Here is a 22,925-nt window from a genome sequence, read left to right on the forward strand (position 1 = left end):
TATATCTTTACCAGTATTAATCTGTACATTTTTGGTTGGCTCCTGTCCTTAAAGTACATCATTTTTGACCAATTTAAAGGTCAAAGTGTTTAACTTAACATCTTTATGGCTTCATAATATGTACTTCATGGCATATCTTTTTTAGACATTTAGAGATTAGTAGATATAACTTTAATTGTGAACATTTGTAAATGTAGCTAGAGTCTTCACAGGTGTTAACCTGGGGATTGCAATCTGACAGCCTGAGCTGATGGGTCTGAGGTCCCAAGACGCATATTTCAATTTGTTTATGTGGTGGTGAGTTCGGGGAGAGAAATGTAGGAAGTTTTATGTTGTATTACCTGGAAATAGAAAAGTGAAGTGGGATGATGTATGTAAGAGTATGGTGGCTGCTCCATGAATGAAGTCGGAATCCTGTGAGGAGAAAAGGGCACTTTAACATTTGTGTGAGTAACACGAGTATTGTTCTGACAAAAAGAGAATTGTAGAACTGTTTAGGGAGGACCACCTTTAGAAAACAGGATCCCAAATAGGATAGTGCATTTATTGAAGACACTATTAATGGCTAGGTGATGTCTTCAAGTGACATTGTACTCAGAGGACATCAACAAGCAAAGCGTTAAGGAACTTTCTCAGTACCTATGAAGTATATGGGGATCTCCAAAATAATTGGCTAACTTTCTGATGATGCATGTTTTACACGTTTTATATTAATGCAAGTAAGAGTATCACAGATTTAAGTGTAAATTTAAGTGTAAGTGAAAATGGGAACTTGTCCGTTTCTATAAGACTGGAGTGGGTTGCCATTGCCTTCTCCAAGACAGAGAATCTTTATTGGGGTTACCAAAGTTTTTTTTAGTGTTTCTTTTTTTCAGTAGATTAAAAACAATTTTTTTTTGGTAGAGCCTTTTTGAGAGCATATGGCTTCGTGTTTGAAGGAGGAATTGGGATTCCCAGAGCTGCTCACTCTGTTTCCTCCTTTATCTGCCTCCTTGAAAAGACACTTCTGGCACCTCTGAGGAATTTCTAGGGCTCTCCAGAAAGGATTTGAAACCCAATATGTTTGGTAGGCATCAGGTATTAATGAGTGCTGAAAACGTAAATACTTTGGTTAGTTTTTACTACTTATTACCAAGGAGTGAATATTTTCATGTTTCTGCATGGTCAGGGCTTTCTACGCTAAGAAAACTAGAACTTGGGTTAAAGGCCAAGCCTTGGAAGTTAAAAGATGACTGAAATGGTAGAGAGCTTCCAGGAAATTTATGTTTATATTTCATAGGGGTATAAAACTCAGAGCCTTGGATACTTTCCCAAGATTGAGATTGTTAACCCAGTGAAGTTTATCTTTCCCCCTGGAGACATTTATTTACATTCCAGAGAGTCAGCCCAGGGACCATCCCCCTTTCTTCCTGAGGAGAATTTGCTTACTTTAGGGCCATTAGCTGTCTCTGCTTTTTTGCGGGAAGGTGCAGTGCGAGCAGCTGTCTCATACAAACTGATTGGTTTATAATTTGGGGGACCTTTCCTTGGGTTCAGTCCTTGGACGTGCAGGTGAAGTCCACCAGCTCTCATTATGACTCCTGCAACTTATTAATTGGGGAGAAAATGGTGCATTTCTTGATGTAAGAAATAATAACTCTGATCTCTGCTTCAGAAACCACGGTTTTGAATAAGTATGGGTATTAAAGACCATGTATTTTTAATGAAAGCACTTCTTAGGAGTGTATTTAATAGTTTCTATGTTAGAAATGTTTGTTCCGATTTTAGTATATGTGCTCCTGAAGCTAGTCCTGGAAATGTTTGTTCTGGTATCTCTCGGAATCTGCAGAGGATTGATTCCAGGATTCCACCCCCTTGGATACCAAAATCCAAGGACGCTCAAGTTCCTTACTATATAAAATGGTTTGGTGTTTGCATATAACCACATGTTCTGTGTGTACTTTATAATACCGAATACAATGTAAATAATATGTAAATAGTTGTAAATACAATGTAACTGCTCTGTAAATAGTCGTGGGAGGCATATTCAAGCTTTGCTCTTGGGAATTTTTTCCCCAATATTTTCAATCCACCATTGGTTGAATCTGTAGTTGAGGAACCCATGGATGGGGGGTGGAGTGGAGCTACTGTGATATACTTAGAGCATAAGCTACCATAGTATTCCCTGAGGCCTTTCAGATTATCTCTGTTTTCCTCTTCTCTTGTTAGCTGTTTAGCTGTTGCATGTTAAAGACTGTCAAGAGTAGAAAAGTAAATGCATCTCTAGGATATGATTAGCTCATTCATTAATAGGATGAGGTCTGCATTGAACACAGTAGATCACTTAACTATCACTTATGTAATGTTCTCATTGATTAAGCAGGTGTTGGAAGCAACTTGTTCTTGTCTCTGAGAGCCAAACTACTGTTAATGATCTTTTCAGTTCTAAGCATGTTTCCATTGTCCATAGTAGTCAAGCACAGGTGAAATGTTTTATACATGTGTATTTCTTTTTGATTAATATTCACCCATGTGTAATACGTGTTAATGCATTAAGTCACTTATGAAAGTTTTTATTGAATATAATAAAATTGTTGACAGAATACTTTGACATGAAGAAAAATGTTAAAGAATGTAATTATTCTTTTCCAGATACAATTTTTTGTTTTAAAAGAGTGAATAAAATTTTAATGTCACTAGAATTTGTATCTTTGTGTTTTGTACTCATAAAAGGTTAATATTCTTACTACATGAAGAACCCATACAGATCAATAAGGAAAAGATAAATGTGCCCGTAGACATATGGGCCAACAAGAAGAAAACATTATTTACAGGAGAAGATAAAAAAAAAGAGAAAGTATGAAAAGCAGTGTAATTTCTTGTCACTAAGTAAATGAAAATTAAAATGGTAGTAATGTGCAAATTTTTAACTGTTGAATTTACAACAAACAAGTAAACAAAAAGCTCCCAAAACTAAGCCGTTGTGGGTTATGGGAGCTAGTGGAGAACATTGTTTTCCACGGCTGATGCTGGTATATATTGGTGCTGCTTTTCTGGTGGACAGTTTGATAGTATGTATGAAAAGTTTGAATGAATTTACAACAAGAACATAGCTAGGCCACCTTAAGACCTGCCTCTGTCCTTGGAAACATGCTCCTCATTGTGCCTTCTTAACCCCCCCAATTTCCATTCCATGGGGATAGTCTTGATCCCTGTCTCCTGTACAATGTCACGAACCTCATTCCATAGCTCATCAGGCACTCTATCTATCAGATCTAGGCCCTTAAATCTATTTCTCACTTCCACTGTATAATCATAAGGGATTTGATTTAGGTCATACCTGAATGGTCTAGTGATTTTCCCTACTTTCTTCAATTTAAGTCTGAATTTGGCAATAAGGAGTTCATGGTCTGAGCCACAGTCAGCTCCTGGTCTTGTTTTTGCTGACTGTATAGAGCTTCTCCATCTTTGGCTGCAAAGAATATAATCAATATGATTTCGGTGTTGACCATCTGGTGATGTCCACGTATAGAGTCTTCTCTTGTGTTGTTGGAAGAGGGTGTTTGTTATGACCAGTGCATTTTCTTGGCAAACTCTATTAGTCTTTGCCCTGCTTCATTCCGTATTCCAAGGCCAAATTTGCCTGTTATGCCAGGTGTTTCTTGACTTCCTACTTTTGCATTCTGGTCCCCTATAATGAAAAGGACATTTTTTTGGGTGTTAGTTCTAAAAGGTCTTGTAGGTCTTCATAGAACCGTTCAACTTCAGCTTCTTCAGCGTTACTGGTTGGGGTATAGACGTGGATTCCTGTGATATTGAATGGTTTGCCTTGGAAACAAACAGAGATCATTCTGTCATTTTTGAGATTGCATCCAAGTACTGCATTTTGGACTCTTTTGTTGACCATGATGGCTACTCCATTTCTTCTGAGGGATTCCTGTCCGCAGTAGTAGATATAATGGTCATCTGAGTTAAATTCACCCATTCCAGTCCATTTCAGTTCGCTGATTCCTAGAATGTCGACATTCACTCTTGCTGTCTCTTGTTTGACCACTTCCAATTTGCCTTGATTCATGGACCTGACATTCCAGTTTCCTATGCAATATTGCTCTTTACAGCATCGGACCTTGCTTCTATCACCAGTCACATCCACAGCTGGGTATTGCTTTTGCTTTGCCTCCATCCCTTCATTCTTTCTGGAGTTATTTCTCCACTTATCTCCAGTAGCATATTGGGCACCTACTGACCTGGGGAGTTTCTCTTTCAGTATCCTATCATTTTGCCTTTTCATACTGTTTATGGGGTTCTCAAGGCAAGAATACTGAAGTGGTTTGCCATTCCCTTCTCCAGTGGACCACATTTTGTCAGATCTCTCCATCAACCCATCTTGGGTTTGCCCCATGGGCATGGCTTAGTTTCATTTAGTTAGACAAGGCTGTGGACAAAGCGCCTTACAAATAGCTGTGAAAAGAAGAGAAGCGAAAAGCAAAGGAGAAAAGGAAAGATATAAACATCTGAATGCAGAGTTCCAAAGAATAGCAAGAAGAGATAAGAAAGCCGTCTTCAGCAATCAATGCAAAGAAATAGAGGAAAACAACAGAATGGGAAAGACTAGAGATCTCTTCAAGAAAATCAGAGATACCAAAGGAACATTTCAGGCAAACATGGGCTCGATAAAGGACAGAAATGGTATGGACCTAACAGAAGCAGAAGATATTAAGAAGAGGTGGCAAGAATACTCAGAAGAACTGTACAAAAAAGATCTTCATGACCCAGATAATCCCAATGGTGTGATCACTGACCTAGAGCCAGACATCCTGGAATGTGAAGTCAAGTGGGCCTTAGAAAGCATCACTACGAACAAAGCTAGTGGAGGTGATAGAATTCCAGTTGAGCTATTCCAAATCCTGAAAGATGATGCTGTGAAAGTGCTGCACTCAATATGCCAGCAAATTTGGAAAACTCAGCAGTGGCCACAGGACTGGAAAAGGTCAGTTTTCATTCCAATCCCAAAGAAAGGCAATGCCAAAGAATGCTCAAACTACCGTACAATTGCACTCATCTCACACGCTAGTAAAGTAATGCTCAAAATTCTCCAAGCCAGGCTTCAGCAATATGTGAATCATGAACTTCCTGATGTTCAAGCTGGTTTTAGAAAAGGCAGAGGAAACAGAGATCAAATTGCCAACATCCGCTGGATCATGGAAAAAGCAAGAGAGTTCCAGAAAAACATCTATTTCTACTTTATTGACTATGCCAAAGCCTTTGACTGTGTGGATCACAATAAACTGTGGACAATTCTTCAAGAGATGGGAATACCAGACCACCTGATCTGCCTCTTGAGAAATTTGTATGCAGGTCAGGAAGCAACAGTTAGAACTGGACATGGAACAGCAGACTGGTTCCAAATAGAAAAGGAGTATGTCGAGGCTGTATATTGTCACCCTGTTTATTTAACTTCTACGCAGAGTACATCATGAGAAACGCTGGACTGGAAGAAACACAAGCTGGAATCAAGATTGCTGGGAGAAATATCAATAACCTCAGATATGCAGATGACACCACCCTTATGGCAGAAAGTGAAGAGGAACTAAAAAGCCTCTTGATGAAAGTGAAAGTGGAGAGTGAAAAAGTTGGCTTCAAGCTCAACATTCAGAAAACGAAGATCATGGCATCTGGTCCCATCACTTCATGGGAAATAGATGGGGAAACAGTGGAAACAGTGTCAGACTTTATTTTTCTGGGCTCCAAAATCACTGCAGATGATGATTGCAGCCATGAAATTAAAAGATGATTACTCCTTGGAAGGAAAGTTATGACCAACCTAGATAGCATATTCAAAAGCAGAGACATTACTTTGCCAACAAAGGTTTGTCTAGTCAAGGCTATGGTTTTCCCTGTGGTCATGTATGGATGTGAGAGTTGGACTGTGAAGAAGGCTGAGCACTGAAGAATTGATGCTTTTAACTGTGGTGTTGGAGAAGACTCTTGAGAGTCCCTTGGACTGCAAGGAGATCCAACCAGTCCATTCTGAAGGAGATCAGCCCTGGGATTTCTTTGGAAGGAATGATGCTAAAGCTGAAACTCCAGTGCTTTGGCCACCTCATGCGAAGAGTTGACTCATTGGAAAAGACTTTGATGCTGGGAGGGTTTGGGGGCAAGAGGAGAAGGGGACGACAGAGGATGAGATGGCTGGATGGCATCACTGACTTGATGGACATGAGTCTGAGTGAACTCCAGGAGTTGGTGATGGACAGGGAGGCCTGGCGTGCTGCGCTTCATGGGGTTGCAAAGAGTCGGACACGACTGAGCAACTGATCTGATCTGATCTGATCTGAACCCCGCCAAACTCTAAAAGGCTTAGAGAATCATTTTTATCTTTACTACTTAAAGAGACATCCCTGGGAGGGGTTCCATAGCACTTCACAGCAAGTATCCTAAGTTCTTCTAGACATCTCCTTCTCTTCAGAATGACCTATTGGAAGCTGTTGAAAACAAATCAAATCATAAACATTTTTTTCTGACATATGTATCTGTCTACTCACTTCTCCCAGGCTGTCCCTTCCCTTTCCATCTGTTCCTCCTGTTTTATTTGCAGTTGGTCTGTAAAATAGGGTTCCGTTCCCTTTTTGTGTTTAAAATAGGCTCATCACATTCACCATCTAACACTGCCCCCGGTTCCCACCCTCCCACATCTCGCACTCGCACATTTTCTTCTTTTCTGTGATAATTAGAATGCCCTTCAAGTACCTATGATGGTGTTTTGCTGGTTGTCCCCTGGAATGGATGACTTTCCCTGATTCGCACGAAGGGCTTCCCTTTGGTTGGTCTTCTTCTGGAAGAAAGCCTCATCACCTACATGGTGAAGTTTCAGGGGTCTCATGGGTTTGTGGGCATTCATATTCTGTAGTTTACAACTGTCATTTGCTCCATGAGTTCCTGGTTCAGCCACTTGTTATCCCTGAGTTATTCTCTTCAGGCTCATTAAAGAGGCCTCAACCCTGAAGCTTTTTTCTCTGGCTTCCTGACTTTTGGTTGTGAATCCTATAACTATAAATTGATTACTTATAAAGTCTCTAAGTTGGTACTGTTTTCTACCCTTCAATGTTCCAGTCTACACTAGTGGTCTTTCTCCTAAATGACTTTTGATTAGCAACGCATTGCATATACTAAGTTCATATTAAAAAATTTGTTTATCACAAATAAATTTTATAGTAAGAACTAAGGTGAGGGTAAGATCTGTAATGTGTGAGGAATATGCTTTCCTTTTACCCAGTGTAAGAAGCCTTGTCATGAAAGAAGGCTTATTTGTAGGTCTTCTTTGATCAGTTTTGGGGAAAAATATGTATGGAAGCTTAAGATCTGGAAATTGATTTCTTTAAAATGATTCATTGATTTCTTACGAAAGTCTTAACGTATCTCCGTTTGATGACTGCTGCTAGCAGTGAAGCAACTTACCCCTGAAATGGAACTCTAACTGGTTGGCTTGGACGCTCTGCATTCGCTTAGAGGAGACTACCATTTTTCTTCTGCCCATGCCTCATTTCTTCATTGGTTAGGAAAGGCTAGATGGGGCTGTGGTACAAATTAGCTCACAGTCACTGCAGTAGGACCATAGAAGCCTGGAGGACCTAATGGGATGTTTTTAAGGATTAGGGCTGGAATTAAGCTTATATTGCTTCTGTTTATGTGTGATTGGCCAGACCCCAGGCATTTGGCCCCAATCTAATTGCAAGAGAAACTGGGAAGTGAGAAGAGCAGAGGGATTAGGGATTAGCACCCATTGGTACTTTGGTTGTGTAATGCTTTACCTATCATTTGGTAGCCCTTTATTTCTAGTCTTTTTGCATTTTTTCTTCAAGTTTTCATTAAAATAGTAGCATCCAGCCATTTTAAAACCTCTTTGATTGCAAATCCCACAGTAATAGCCAAGTCCTTGCAAGGGAAGGGCAGTTCTGAAGAAACTGAGTGTCAATGAAGCATGAATTATAAACGATTATACGTTCTTACCCATCTTTCTATTGTTTTCTGTGTGCTTAGTCACTTAGTTGTGTCTGACTCTTTGTGACCCCATGGATGGTAGCCTGCCAGGCTCCTCTGTCCATAGCATTTTCCAAGCAAAAATACTGGAGTGGGTTGCCATTTCCTCCTCCAGGGAGTCTTCCCAACCCAGGAATCGAACCCATGTCTCCTGCGGCTCCTGCACTGCAGGTGTAGACTTTACCGCTGAACCGAATTGTCTCTAAATGTCTCATAACTTGAGTGTCACTTCCACACTATCTTTTTACCACTCAAAAATTTTAGTTTCCCTGGAATGTTTTCCAGTGGATTCTGATTTTCCAAGTACTCTGAACCCCTAAAATTTCCTGCCAAATTATACTATTAGGAACAGAGAATTCCTTCAAGACTCAACCTGTGCTAGAAAGAAAATATCCTGCTAACTTTTCTAAATAAAGCTTGGAAGAGATATCCATCTACTGGCTCACTCCTAAGTTCTGGTAATTAAGTTCTCTGTAAAAATATCAAATCAAGAAAGCCTTCTGATGTATATCACATGTTGTATTTGATAGTGATATTCGATCAGTTTGTTTTAGGACTTGACTTTTTTGTTTAATGTCTCAGTAGTTGGCTAGTACAGTGGGAGAGGGATGTCATGGTTGCTGCCACACAAATGAGCCACTTGTGTGGGCATCTGTCAATTATATCCACACTGGTGTTCAAATTTATTTGTGTCATGGAAACCTAGGGCCAAATACCAGAGGAGTCCTAGAAGCAACTCTGGCAAGCATAAATTTGATGGCAGCTTCACTATAATTATATTTCTTTGCATGGTTACTCAGCTATATCAACATAATAGCTTTCCATCCTAGAGGCCAAATAAGATAGAGCGATATACAAGCTGCTCACTATATCTCAACAAATTACGTTATAAAGGATGCTCTTTTCAACTGTTTTTCACCCTGAAATCAGTCTATTCTGGTCTTTCATAAGGAAACAAAATATGGCTGTAGATATCTTTTTAAAGTATAGAATATTGAGAATAATATTATTTTCTGTTCCTTAATCATGAGTCATGTGATTGCTTTCAAATCTGGATTATTTACTTAATAGGTATTGGGACTGTATATTACATTGGTGATGATGATGATAACAACAATTGTTGGTATTAGTGAGCATTTACTATATGCCAGGAGAAGGAAATGGCAACCCACTCCAGTATTCTTGCTTGGAGAATCCCAGGGACAGAGGGGCCTAGTGGGCTGCTGTCTATGGGGTCGCACAGAGTCGGACTGAAGCGACTTAGCAGCAGCAGCAGCAGCAGGAAGTGTACTTTGTGTGTGCCTGTGTGCTAAGTCGGTTCAGTCATATCTGACTCTTTGCGTCCCCATGGACTATAGCCTGCCAGGCCCTTCTGTCCATGAGATTCTCCAGGCAAGAATACCGCAAGGTTGCCATGCCCTCCTCCAGGAGATCTTCCCAACCCAGATATCAAACCCAAGTCTCTTATGTCTCCTGCATTGGCAGGCGGGTTCTTCACCACTGACACCACTGGGAAGCCCCCATATAACATTTCACTTAATCTTTGCAAACTCTATGATGTAGGTGTTTCAAATGAGGAAATTGAAACAGAGAAATGTTTACCTTGGTCAAGGTCATTAGGATAGTAAATAGTGAAGCAGAGAATTAAATTCAGTCTCTAAGGTTTATGCTCTTACCTGTTTAAAACTCATTAATTGATTATGACTTAAATATGCTTTAGGGGATTCCCTGGTGGCTCAGACGGTAAAGCGTCTGCCTGCAATGCGGGAGACCCGGGTTCAATCCCCGAGTCGGGAATATCCCCTGGAGAAGGAAATGGCAACCCATTCTAGTACTCTTGCCTAGAAAATTCCATGGATGGAGGAGCTTGGTGGGCTACAGTCCATGGGGTCGCAAAGAATCGGACACGACTGAGCGACTTCACTTTCACTTTAAATATGCTTTAGAAGTCCTTTTTGGTTATCTTCGCAGATCATAAAAGTAAAATGCTATTGGCTGATGTTAAATGAATTCATTTAAAAGTTTTTGCATCATTAAATAAAATTTTACTAATTTATTACGGTTGTGAGTTGACCTTGGTAGTGAAATATAGACTTCTCTTTATAGATTTATGATGAGAAGAGATTTATGAATTGAAGAGATCTCTAAATATATTTCCTGTATCATTTGAAGTAAAACAGGGGCTCCCAAAGAGATGAGTACAGAAGACTCATATTTTTGGAGTCTTATGGACAATAATTGCTTGTCAGTTCATTCCTAATGATATCAAAATATCTTCTCATATTTAAGATCTTTTTCTATGTTTTACTTTGTCTAAAATATCTTGTTTCTCTCTCAATTTGTTCTTCATGTTTTCACTTTTTCTTTTTTCCCCTGATTTAAGGATTAAGCAAAATTACAGAAATAAGTAACTTAGCTAGTGAAAGTGTTCCATAAATTCTTACCCCAAGACTTAGCCAAGAGTAGAACATTATGAATGCTCCAGGTACCAACATTATTATTAATATTATTATGTATGTTTACAAACATAGGCTCATATTACACATTCTATTCTACAGCTTGAATTTTTAAAATTATTTATTTATTTGGCTGTGGCACTGGGAGTGTCTAGTTGTGGCACAGTTGCTTTGCAGCATGTAGGATCTTAGTTCCCTGATCAGGAATTGAACCTGGTTCCCCTGCATTGCAAGGTGAATTCTCAACCACTGGACCACCAGGCAAGTCCCTGATTTATTTTTTAACTTAGGAATATATCTTGGTCGACTGTATATGTCAGGGTATGTAGATCTGTCTCATTTTTTCTTAACATCGGCATGGTATTTTTTTATATGGATGTGCCAGTGCTTATTTAACATTTCACATGTTGGTGGATTTTTGCATTGTTTTGAATATTTTGCTTCAGTATTTAAAAAACAGTGAGACAATTCACAGTAGAAGATACATAAATGGCCTATTGTTACATGAAGAGATTTTGAATAGCATTAATCATCAAAGGAATGCAAACTGAAGCCTCAGAGAAACATCATATACCCATTAGAATGGGTAACATTAAAAAGGTTAACAAGGGACTTCTCTGGTAGTCCAGTGGGTAAGACTCAGGTCCCAATGCAAGAGACCGGTTTGATTCCTGGTCAGGGAACTAGATCCTGCATGCTGCAAGGAAGATTGAAGAGCCTATGTGCTGCAACTGAGACCCAATGCAGCCAAATAAATAAATTTAAAAAAGGTTAACAATACTTAGTGTTTCGAGGATGTGGAGCTTCTAGAACTCACATGTACTGCTGTACAGTCACTTTGGAAATCTGTTTGGCAGTTTCTTAGAACGTTAAGCATAACCTTACCATATTACCCAGCCATTCCACTAGGTATTTCGTCAAATGAAAACATGTCCAACAAAGACTTGTACATGCATGTTCATAGCAGCTTGATCCACTGGAACCTAAAACGAGCCTACTCAGTAGGTTAGAAAGAATAAAGAAAAATGTATATCCATGAACAGGATAGTACTTATACAAATTCAACAACATGGATGAGTCTCAATATCATTATGCTGAATGGAAGAAGCCACACAAAAAAGGGTGTATGCTATATTATTTTAGTTAATATTTTAGAAAATGCTGATTAAACTGTAGTGACAGAAAGCAGATCAGTGGTTGCCTGAGGCTGGGAATGGAGGGAAAGGTAGTTTGCAAAGGGCAGGTGGAAACTTTCAGGTGATGGAAAGTTCTATTTGTGAGTTTGGAAAATGTGTAATGACATGTATCCATCATTATGGTATCATACAGAGTATTTTCAGTGTCCTAAAAATCCTGTGCTCAGCCTCTCTGACCCTCTCTCCTCCAACTTTTTATTTTTCATTAGGCAAATGATTTTACGTGTAGCTTTGGACTTTATTAAATGGGGAATAATCTGGTGTTAGAGGCTTTAAAATTTTTACAGATTCATAAATTGGATTGGTCAAGGGTTCTGTGTTATACACAGTTCCCTTTAGTAATCTGAAGGAAAATATATTTATTTATTTGGTAGTAATAGAGAGTACTTTCAGAATATGAAGAATTCTGCATTCAGTTCAGTTCAGTCGCTCAGTCGTGTCTGACCCTTTGTGACCCTGTGAGCTGGAGCACGCCAGGCCTCCCTGTCCAACACCAACACCCGGAGCCCACCCAAACTTATGTCCATTGAATCGGTGATGCCATCCAACCATCTTATCCTCTGTCATTCCCTTCTCCTCCTGCCCTCAATCTTTCCCAGCATCAGGGTCTTTTCAAATGAGTCAGCTCTTTGCATCAGGTAGCCAAATTATGCATTATTCCTTCCTAAAATTAGTAATCAATTATCTTCAAGTATTTTCTCTGTTTTGCCAGATACTGACAATGTGAAACCACTGGAGGGTGTAAAGATTCTGGATCTAACGAGGTGTGTATTGGTTTATCTATGTTTTGGTGATTGAGTTTTCCCCTTCTCTAAAAAAGCATTTGTTTCTTGGATTATAAGAAGGTGCTTGTAAGCTTATCATTGACATTTTGGAAAGACAAATTTCCTATAATTTCATTATTCTAAGGACAATCCACATAATATTTACACATTTCTTTCTAATCTGCGTATCTATGTATACTTTAAAAAAATGAAACCATATTGAAATTATAGGTTTATTCACATTTTACGCATTATGTTATATTTTGGCTGTTTTTCCCATGTCATTCAAAATTCAACAAAAATATACGATAATATTTTATTATATAGTTGTCACATAATTACTTAGTCATCCCCCAGTGTTTTTCTAGTATAAAGTAGACTCCTTGTATGTAAATCTTGGCCTTAGAAAATCTTTCAGTTTCTTCTTTAGGGTAGAATTATGGAAGTAGAATTATTGCATCAAAGGGAATATACTTTTTAAAGCTCTTGATACATATGGCCAATTCACTTTTATAACAGTTTTAATTCTTACTAATATATATGAGCTTGTCTGTGTTGATGGACCATTAAGAAACAAATAAATATAAAAATCTTAAAGATGGTAATGAATTTATTTATCACTGTTAACATTGTAGAGTACTGGCGGGACCTTTTGCTACTATGAATTTAGGAGATCTTGGAGCAGAAGTTATAAAAGTGGAAAGACCAGGTAAAACTGTTCTCTTTAAAACATAGAAACAAGCTAATAAACAACCTATTTTTACAGATCATACTTTATGTTGATTAGCAAAATTAGTGTCAAGTAATAACATGCTTCTTCCTGTGTTTCTTGTGAATCTTTGGAGGGCAGGTATTGATGTCTGGTATTTATGATACAGTATGTAAGTGGGTGGACAGTAACTGACAGTATTGTGGTACTTGCTGTACATGTCTGATCTTTTGAAACAGATTTTTAGTAAGCATTTTCCAGAGGTAAAACTAGGTTCATATCCTAATTTTATTTCTAGGGCAAAATAGACAGGGATGATCTCCTTGAATCTATTCCCAAATTAATATTTTTATCTTTGGTGTTTCTACACTTTAAGGCCACTTTGTGCAATTTAAAAAGTATTGGCCTCTCTTCCCCTAGTCACCTTCAAAATTAACTTCTAAAACCTCAGGAACAGTACAGAGATCGAAGCCCTCAGTATGGCAGCACAATTGGCTGTAGTATGTATTAGGGTACAACTGAATCAGGTATTCCTGGTGGTCTTATGCACTTTAATTTCTGTTATATTGAGACTTAAGAGGATGAAGAAGAGATCTACTTAATAACACTTAGGGCAGGAATATCTGCATTTTTCCGTTTGTTTTCTCACTGTTTTACCTCTGCAGACATCTTCCTGTGCAGATCACTACTTCAAAGTTGCCAAATGTTAATTAAAATATTGACTTCTGAAATTCATTATCAGCAAAGTTATGAATGTTGTTCTGTTTCTAATTAACCTTAGCAAGTGTACATAATGTCATAATCTGATAGTATTTGACAGTACTTATGTATACGATGTTTCATAAGCATTTTTAATAAGATTTGTATTTTTAAATTTAGTATATAATAAAAAGATGTGTTTGAGTGTCAAAAAAAAAAAAAAGAAACAAGCTAATAAATATTTTTAATAGTTCTTTAAATATCCATGTACCTGTATGTGGGACGAGGAAAGAATAGAAATGAAATGATTATTTTTCTTCTCCATTCTTTATTTTCCTCTGAACCTATACTAAAGTTAGATCTCTTTCTACTCTTTACATGCCAAGGGTTGAGCCCTAAGCTAGTTTCTGTAAGCCTCTATTAGAAACACTGGGGCTTCCCTGCTGGCTCAGACGGTTAAGAATCCGTTTGCAATGTGGGAGACCTGGGTTTGATCCCTGGGTTGCAAAGATCCGCAGGAGGAGGACATGGCAACCCACCCCAGTATTCTTGCCTGGAGCATCCCCATGGACAGAGGAGCCTGGTGGGTTACAGCACATGGGGTCACAAAGAGTTGGACATGACTGAGTGACTAAGCACACTGGTAAACTGACATGCAATATGATAACAGCAATGCTAATGACATTTAGTGCCGGGCACTGTTCTAAGCACTTTGCCTATATTAATTTATTCAATCTTTCCAACAACCTGTCACCTGCTATTATTCCTAGATTATAAATAAGGACACAGAGACCCAGAGAGATGAAGGGATTTGTCCACGGTCACACAGCTAGTAAGGAGTGTTGGGACATTCATCTCTGATCCTGGTCCTCTTGAGCCCACACAAGAATTGCTGCTGACACTGAGGTTAGAGTGAGCCTGGCCACTTCCCTCACTGCGGGATGAAAGGGAGCCAGGGACCAGGGGAAGGGAAGAGGGGAGAAATAGGTTGTAGAAGAAGGAGGAAGAAAAGGAATCAAAGTCCTTCCAAAAGGAACCCAAATACCCCAACCTAAGTCATTATTTTCTATTTCTAATAAAAGAAACATTTTCCCATTTCATACTTTTAAATATTTTGAAGAAAAAACACTGAAGCTAAGATGAATTCTTTACTTTTATGTTTTTCATCTGACAACTATCCTTTCTTCTCTTCCCTTTGTCCACCAAGTAAACCTATACTGGGTGCATAATTCTCACTCTTATTTGGTGCCTTCTCAACTCTTTGATGTTTAATTCATGTTGCTGTTGATGAAGCTACTCAGAAAAGTGTCATATCATGTTCCCTTTCTCTCTAATAAGCACTTAAACCAGGAGTCCACGTTCTCTGCATCGTCTCATAAACAGCTTGTTTTGGAAGGTTTCAAAAATCAGCATTATTATTTATCTTTCAAGATCTGATGCTGGAACTTCCCTGGTGGTCTGATAGTCAGAATTCTGTGCTTCTACTGAAGGGGGCACTGGTTTGATCCCTGATCCAGGAACTAAGATTCCACATCCCATATGCCATGTACCATGGCAAAAAAAAAAAAAATTCTGATGCTCATGGATTTGGAACAGAATTCCCAAATCAATGAAAATGGTCCAGCCTTCTTGAATACTGTGCATGTTTCTATCAGACCCATAAGAGACTAGATTGCAATTACGTCAACATATGAATTCACTGTAAGTGATTAAATATTATAAAGTTGAATACCTGATCTGGAAGATTCAACTTTCTGCTAAATCTTCTTAGGAGGCCCAAGCAGTTAGCAGAAGATTCTGTGATCAGCATGAGGAATATTACATATTTTATATTACATTTTTCTGACCCTGCCTTTGTCAGGCTCCAGGTGATAGAAGAGCCTGGTAAATCCTGCTTTCCAGAAATAGTGCTTCGTTTATCCAGTCCGTGATATTTATTGCTTTTGGTCATTGCTGGATACATGCTGAATAACGTTCACTTTCTAGCTGAACATGTTTTTTTCTTTCTTTGTTTAACAGTTACCACAAAACTTCTAATTACCGCATTGCTGCCCAGTTTCAATGCCACATACTTTCTAATTTCAGCCATGGGGTCTTCCATTTACAGGCAGAACAGTCAATCTAATTTCTCTTGCTATTTCCCTTGGTCTCTAGGTTAAATATTTGTACAGTTGGCCCTTTGTGTCTTGTTGGTTGAGTCTGTGGACTTGTGAACTTTAATGATCTGTGTTTGGTAGAATTGGGGGTACTGTACCTGTGGGTATAGAGGGCCAGTTGTAGGACTTGAGCATCCGCCAATTTTGGAGTCCTCGTTGGTGCTGGAACCCTCGAGGATAATGAAGGAATGACTGTATTTTTATGAATTTTAGAAATCACTCTTCCCTATTTGCTTAGACCTGTTTCTCCTTTGTTATTTTTTCCCTTTCCACCCCAGGGGACCCTTTCCTTATTTAGAACTTTATTAAGTCCCATAGCTACACACTAGGCATCAAACTTTTTTCCTAGCAGGTGTTCATTGCTCTTTTCCTAACTAATTTCTCTCTTTCCTTTAACCCTTCTGCTCAGCACATTTTAATGTTCATATATTTTGTTTTTCTGAGATAATTATTCAACAGACATGAGGGTAAAGTGATTTGGCAGTATTTTCAAATTTTAGTAGAGAGTTAGTCTTTTTTAGTGTCCACTTCTCCACTTAAATTAAATTTGGTTGGTGGCTTAGACAGTAAAGAATCTGCCTGCAGTGCAGATCTGGGTTCGATCCCTGAGTTGGGAAGATCCCCTGGATGAGGGAATGGCTACCCACTCCAGTGTTCTTGCATGGAGAATTCCATGGACAGAGGAACCAGGCAGGCTACAGTCCATGGGGTCACAAAGAGTCAGACACAACTGAGCAACTAGCATTTTCACACTTCCACTTTCTCTAGTTTCTGAATTAAATTTGGCTGTAGTTTTCTGACTTGGGACTTAGATTGTTCTTACTTGAGTAATCAAAGAACATATCAAGCTTAAGTATGTTTTTTTCTCCTTTTTTTTGAGTTTGTTGGTGAGTGTAAACTGTGTGCTGACAGGGCCAGGCAGGTAACCTAAATGAATGAAGTAGGATGATGCCCTGTGTCTGCTCTGCAGACAGTGGTGCTTGTGACCTAGTAGGCACCCAATAAATCTTTTCTGAATGAATGAATATTTTCAAATATCATTTAAAAAAAGAAGTCTGAATTTTTATATACTGCTTCTGGATTTTGAAATCATGGCAGATAGTTAAAAACTTTAAATAGTGTGTGGGTCAAATAAAACATGTTTCTCAAATTGCTAGTTTTACAAGCTTGTGACCTTTAACCTTTCATGTGCCATTAGCACTCACTTTCTGCTTCTCTTAAACCCTGGTTTGTATACTAGAGATTATATACTAGGGATGGGCTTCCCTGGTGTCTCAGTGGTAAAGAGTCTACCACATGCAGGAGATGTGGGTTTGATCCCTGGGTTGGGAAGATCCCCTGGAGAAGGAAATGGTAACTTACTTCAGTATTCTTGCCTGGGAAATCCCATGAACAGAGGATCCTGATGGGCTGGAGTCCATGGGCTTGCAAAAGAGTTGGATAAGACTTAGCAACTAAACACCACCACCACCACCACCACCAACAGCATAAACTAGGGACAGGTCCGGTAGGGAAACCATGTGTACGTGCATGCTTGATTGCTTCAGTTGTATTTGACTCTGTGCAACCCCTTGGACTATATAGACCGCCAGACTCCTCTATCCATGAGATTGTCCAGACAGAAATACTGGAGTGGGTTGCTGTGCCCTCCTACAGGGTATCTTCCTGACTTAGGGATCAAACCTGCATCTCCTCCATTGCAGGCAGATTTTTTTAACTGATGAGCCACTGGGGAAGCCCCCCAGGAAAGCCATGTGGGCCTCCAATTTAGATTTCTGACATTATCTCCACCCGAGAGATGAATGTGATCAGAGATGAATGTGATCATTTAAAATAAGCTAATTTAAACCTTATCTTGATGTTGCTTCCTTAAAAATTTTTTTTTTTAATGTATTGAGACCTTCAGAAAAATAGAAGTGGCTGGACTGTCTCCTGACTCTGGGAGGTCCTGGCTGGTCTTGGAGATTCATATTCACACATACATTTTCCATGAAGACTCTAACTGGTCTATTCCTGGGAGGTTGTTTTTGTGGATTCTTGCACTTTGTTTTTCCCCCTGATGTTTTGAACATGTGTTCAGTTTGATACTTAGCATTTATTGCTTTGTGTTGTTTCCAGTTCATCCCCCGTGAGAACTAATGCTTCTTATTTCCTCTTGTTCTCTCCCCTTCTCTTGTGAGGTTTTTTTCCTTTTTGTTTTTCTTTTTAAATCAAGGAGTCTATTGTTTAGCATCTGTTTTGTTTTCTAAAAGGCTGTGTCTGTTTTTCTTTATCAGTTTCAGTGGGTAAAGTTTAATGGCCCAATAAATTAACAATATCATTTAAATGAGATTAGAATTTAAACTTTAGCCCATACTCACAAATTATCTCTTATTGGAGGGGCTAGTAATACTTAGGTAGTGATTAGTTTCTAGTATCTATATTTAATTGAACTTATACATTTTTAAATTTAAGTGATACAATTTGTGCCTATTAATTGTTAATTCACCTTCTCTGTTCCATCTACATTGTTTGCTTTTTGTGCAAAGAAAACTTTTTTCTGTAACTCTATAGTGTTGTCTTTGAATCAAACATAAGTACTTTTCAGGTCATTTGACGTAGATGTCTCAAAGAAAATACCCTATTTTTGATGGTTTTAAACATTTTACTTTGAAGCAAGACCTTGAAATTTTATTCTAAGCTAGTATTTTAAATTATTTACATTTGCTACTCAGTTGCTTATTTTGCTTTTTCTGATTTATTACTGCAGGATTTTAAAAAATAGATTTATTTATCATTATTTTATACCTAGCCTCAAATACCACTTTATAAAGACTTACTTATCATTTTTCTGATTTAAATTATATATAACAAAAATCCTTTACAGACCTAACACTTTGTTTGCACATTTAATGCCAAAAACACTGAAAGAGCTGACTTGTTTGTTGAATCAAACAAGGAGAGTAATTTTTTCCCTTCAAACTTGCTGTTTATGTATCTTAAGGCATTTGGATATTCTGTTCTGGATTTTTACTTTCAGGGTTGGGTTTTAGTGAAAGAAATTATGGGAGTGATTTACATGAACAGGGAAAGAATTTGGGCAGTTCTAACAAGCTCCCATGGCTCCTTTAGGTTGCTAATTCCACTGAACTAAGCTGATCTTAGTAGTCATCTGTGAACGTGTGAATGAGTAAATTTGTTGGTTTGAAATGTCTCGTGATGTTCCAAGGTTAAAATAGCTCATGCTGTTATTTTCAGGAGCTGGTGATGATACACGAACTTGGGGTCCACCTTTTGTGGGGACAGAAAGTACTTATTTTCTCAGTGTTAACCGAAATAAAAAAGTAAGAATATTACCCCCTTTTTGCTTTCTTTCTATAATCGTCTTGTAGTAACAAAACTTTTGATAGCATTGTGGCTCGTTTATTTCTACCCTTTTTTTTTTGTGGATATAAGTAATATTTTCAAGAAGTGAGGTTTTATTCTATTCATTTGCCAGTTACCAAATAGAAACAGTAGACCTCTTTATTTTCCTTTTCTACTAACTTAAAACATATTGTGAGAATTTATAATGATTTTGAATGGAAATAATTTTATTAAGGAGAGAAATCACTTGATTCTTTTATGTTTGTTATTCTTTTGGAGATTGCTTATTATTTATATTTGGGATCATTATTTGAAATTATTTTACTGTAATCCTTGCTATCATTTTAACATCCAAATTGCAAATAAAATCAGTAAAAATGATTTAAATGTTTCTTTCTGAGGAAAATACATTTACTTTAAGAAGAGAATTGATGATATGAATGGCTCTCTTAGTGAACTGTCAGTAATTTTTCTTTATCATAAAGAAACATCTTTATGATATTATTTTAATATGCTTATTTTTAATTTTTAGAGTATAGCTGTTAATATCAAGGATCCAAAAGGGGTGAAAATCGTCAAAGAGGTACAGTATGCTCTGTAGAAGGCATCTTACCCCCTGGGTTGTAATTAGGGATTTGAATATCAGAGTAAAAGTGTTTAAAACATGATTTTGTTGGCAGTCTGAAATTTTGCTCTAGATGTCTTTGAAGAGTTTGTTGCTGTTCAGTCACTCAGTTGTGTTGGACTCTTTGCAAACCCATGGACAGCAGCATGCCAGGCTTCCCTGTCCTTCATCTCCTGGAGCTTGCTCAAACTCATATACATTGAGTCGGTGATGCCATCCAACCATCTCATCCTCTGTCGTCTCCTTCTCCTCCTGCCTTCTTAGCCAACTTTCTAACTAGTTGGCTTTTCCCATCAGGTAGCTAAAGTATTGAAGTTTCAGCTTCAGCCTCAGTCCTTCCAATGAATATTCAGGACTGATTTCCTTTAGGATTGATTGGTTTGATCTCCTTGCAGTTCAACAGTTTAACTGCTTTTACAGTAAGTATGACTTGCTTTATACTTTCTGGTATATTGTGTATGACATCTCCATGGTGTCAGAGTGTTTAGTTATGGTGCTGTTGTCTATTGACTGAGTGCCTCCTTTGCATCAGATTTTAGGCCTGGGCACTTTGCTAATATTATTTTCTTAAATCTTCATAATTTGCTTTGAAAATGACATATTATAGCCTCATTTTCACAAGAGGCAAAATGGGTCTCAAGGGGCTTGAATGATTGTCTAAAGATCACAGAACTGATAAAGGGAAGAGCTGAAATTTGAACCCTGGGTCTACATCACTGTAGAGCCCAGTCTTTTTCTAACATTTATTCAGATGGTTAATGTGTCCAGACCTGATCTTGGCATCTTTCCTTGAGGGGACAGGGAAGCACAGTGGTTAGGGGCATATCTTAGTGTTCTCTTCTAGAATTTAAATCCTGCCTTCTTTGATTTCTAGCCATGTGACTTCAACAGGTTACTTAACTTCTTTATGTATCAGTTGCCTTATTTGTAAAATGAGGGCAATAATAATAACTACTTTTTAAAAGGTTTTTATTTTATATATGTAGGGATGAGTGCCATGTGGGGTCTTAGTTCCCTGACCACGGATCAAACCTGTGACCCAAGCAGTGGAAGCGCAGAGTCTTAATCACTGGTCCGCCAGAGAAGTCCAATAATACCCACTTCTTGCTGCTAAGTCGCTTCAGTCGTGTCCGACTCTGTGCAACCCCATAGACGGTGGCCCACCAGGCTCCCCTGTCCCTGGGATTCTCCAGGCAAGAACACTGGAGTGGGTTGCCATTTCCTTCTCCAATGCATGAAAGGAAAAAGTGAAAGTGAAGTCTCTCAGTCGTGTCCGACTCTTCGCGACCCCATGGTCTTCAGCCTACCAGGCTCCTCCGTCCATGGGATTTTCCAGGCAAGAGTACTGGAGTGGGGTGCCATTGCCTTCTCCAACCCACTTCTTAGGGTTGTTAGAATTGAATGAATATGTATAAAATGTATAGAAGGGTGCCTGCATAGTTAGCTCTCATTAAGCATTAGCTTTTCATTGCGATCACAAAAAAGGGCAATGCCAAAGAATGCTCAAACTATCTCACAATTGCACTCATCTCACACGCTAGTAAAGTAATGCTCAAAATTCTCCAAGTCAGGCTTTAACAGTACTTGAATTGTGAACTTCCGGGTGTTCAAGCTGGATTTAGAAAAGGCAGAGGAACCAGAGATCAAATTGCCAACATCCATTGGATCATCAAAAAAGCAAGAGAGTTCCAGAAAAACATCTACTTCTGTTTTATTGACTATGCCAAAGCCTTTGACTGTGTGGATTCCAATAAACTGTGGAAAATTCTTAAAGATATGGAAATATCAGCTCACCCTACCTGCCTCCTGAGATCTGTATGCAGGTCAATAAGCAACAGTTAGAACTGGACATAGAACAACAGACTGGTTACAAACTGGGAAAGGAGTCTGTTAAGGCTGTATATCGTCACCCTGCTTACTTAACTTATATTCCGAGTACATCCTGTGAAATTGCGGGCTGGATGATGCACAAGCTGGAATCAAGATTGCCGGGAGAAATATCAATAACCTCAGATACACAGATGACACCACCCTATGGCAGAGAGTGAAGGAGAACTAAAGAGCCTCTTGATGAAAGTGAAAGAGGAGAGTGAAAATATTGGGTTAAAACTCAACATTCAGAAAACTAAGATCATGGCATCTGGTCCCATCACATCTTGGCAAATAGATGGGGAAACAATGGAAACAGTGAAAGACTTTATTTTGGGGGCTCCAAAATCACTGCAGATGGTGACTGTAGCCATGAAATTAAAAGATGCTCTTTGGAAGAAAAGCTACGACCAACCTAGACAGCATATTAAAAAGCAGAGACATTACTTTGCCAACAAAGGTCCGTCTAGTCAAAGCTATGGTGTTTTGAGTAGTCATGTATGGATGTGAGAGTTGGACTATGAAGAAAGCATGGAAGAATTGATGGTTTTGAACTGAGGTGTTGGAGAAGTCTCTTGAGAGTCCCTTAGACTGCAGGGAGATCAAACCTGTCAATCCTAAAGGAAATCAGTCCTGAATATTCATTGGAAGGACTGATGCTGAAGCTGAAACTCCAAAACTTTGGGCACCTGATGCAAAGAGCAGACTCATTGGGAAAGATCCTGATGCTGAGAAAGATCGAAGGCAGGAGGGGAAGTGGACGACAGAGGATGAGATGGTTGGATGGCATCACTGTCTCAGTGGGCATGAGTTTGAGCAAACTCCAGGAGATTCTAATGGACATGGAAGCCTGGTGTGCTGCAGTCCATCAGGTTGCAAAGAGTTGGACACGACTGAGTGACTGAAGTGACTTACTGAGAGAATGTTCTGATATTTTATCCTGAATTGTGAATATTTCAGACTTGATTTAAAAAATACTTTACAAGTTCATTAAAGTTATTCATCTAAAGTGTTAGATGTGCTTTTTCCATCTAAAGTGTTAGATGGAATTCATAGCTCTTGCTCTCAAGACATCAGTGTACATTAG

At 38.6% G+C, this 22,925-nt stretch overlaps 1 protein-coding gene across 4 annotated transcripts in view; it reads left to right on the forward strand.

The window, feature by feature from the left end:
- SUGCT (succinyl-CoA:glutarate-CoA transferase) overlaps nt 1–22,925 on the forward strand; it is a 787,630-nt gene that overhangs the window by 2,165 nt on the left and 762,540 nt on the right. For 3 of the 4 annotated variants that reach the window (XM_005888147.2, XM_070369345.1, XM_070369346.1), the window contains exons 2-5: nt 12,384–12,435; nt 13,071–13,144; nt 19,237–19,322; nt 19,877–19,927. In XM_005888147.2, the coding sequence (XP_005888209.1) occupies nt 12,384–12,435; nt 13,071–13,144; nt 19,237–19,322; nt 19,877–19,927 (263 nt within the window). The remainder of the gene's footprint in view (nt 1–12,383; nt 12,436–13,070; nt 13,145–19,236; nt 19,323–19,876; nt 19,928–22,925) is intronic. The other variant, XM_070369347.1, reaches the window with a different exon arrangement.

Source organism: Bos mutus, chromosome 4, assembly GCF_027580195.1.
Source record: "Bos mutus isolate GX-2022 chromosome 4, NWIPB_WYAK_1.1, whole genome shotgun sequence".
Classification (NCBI taxonomy): Eukaryota; Metazoa; Chordata; class Mammalia; order Artiodactyla; family Bovidae; genus Bos; species Bos mutus.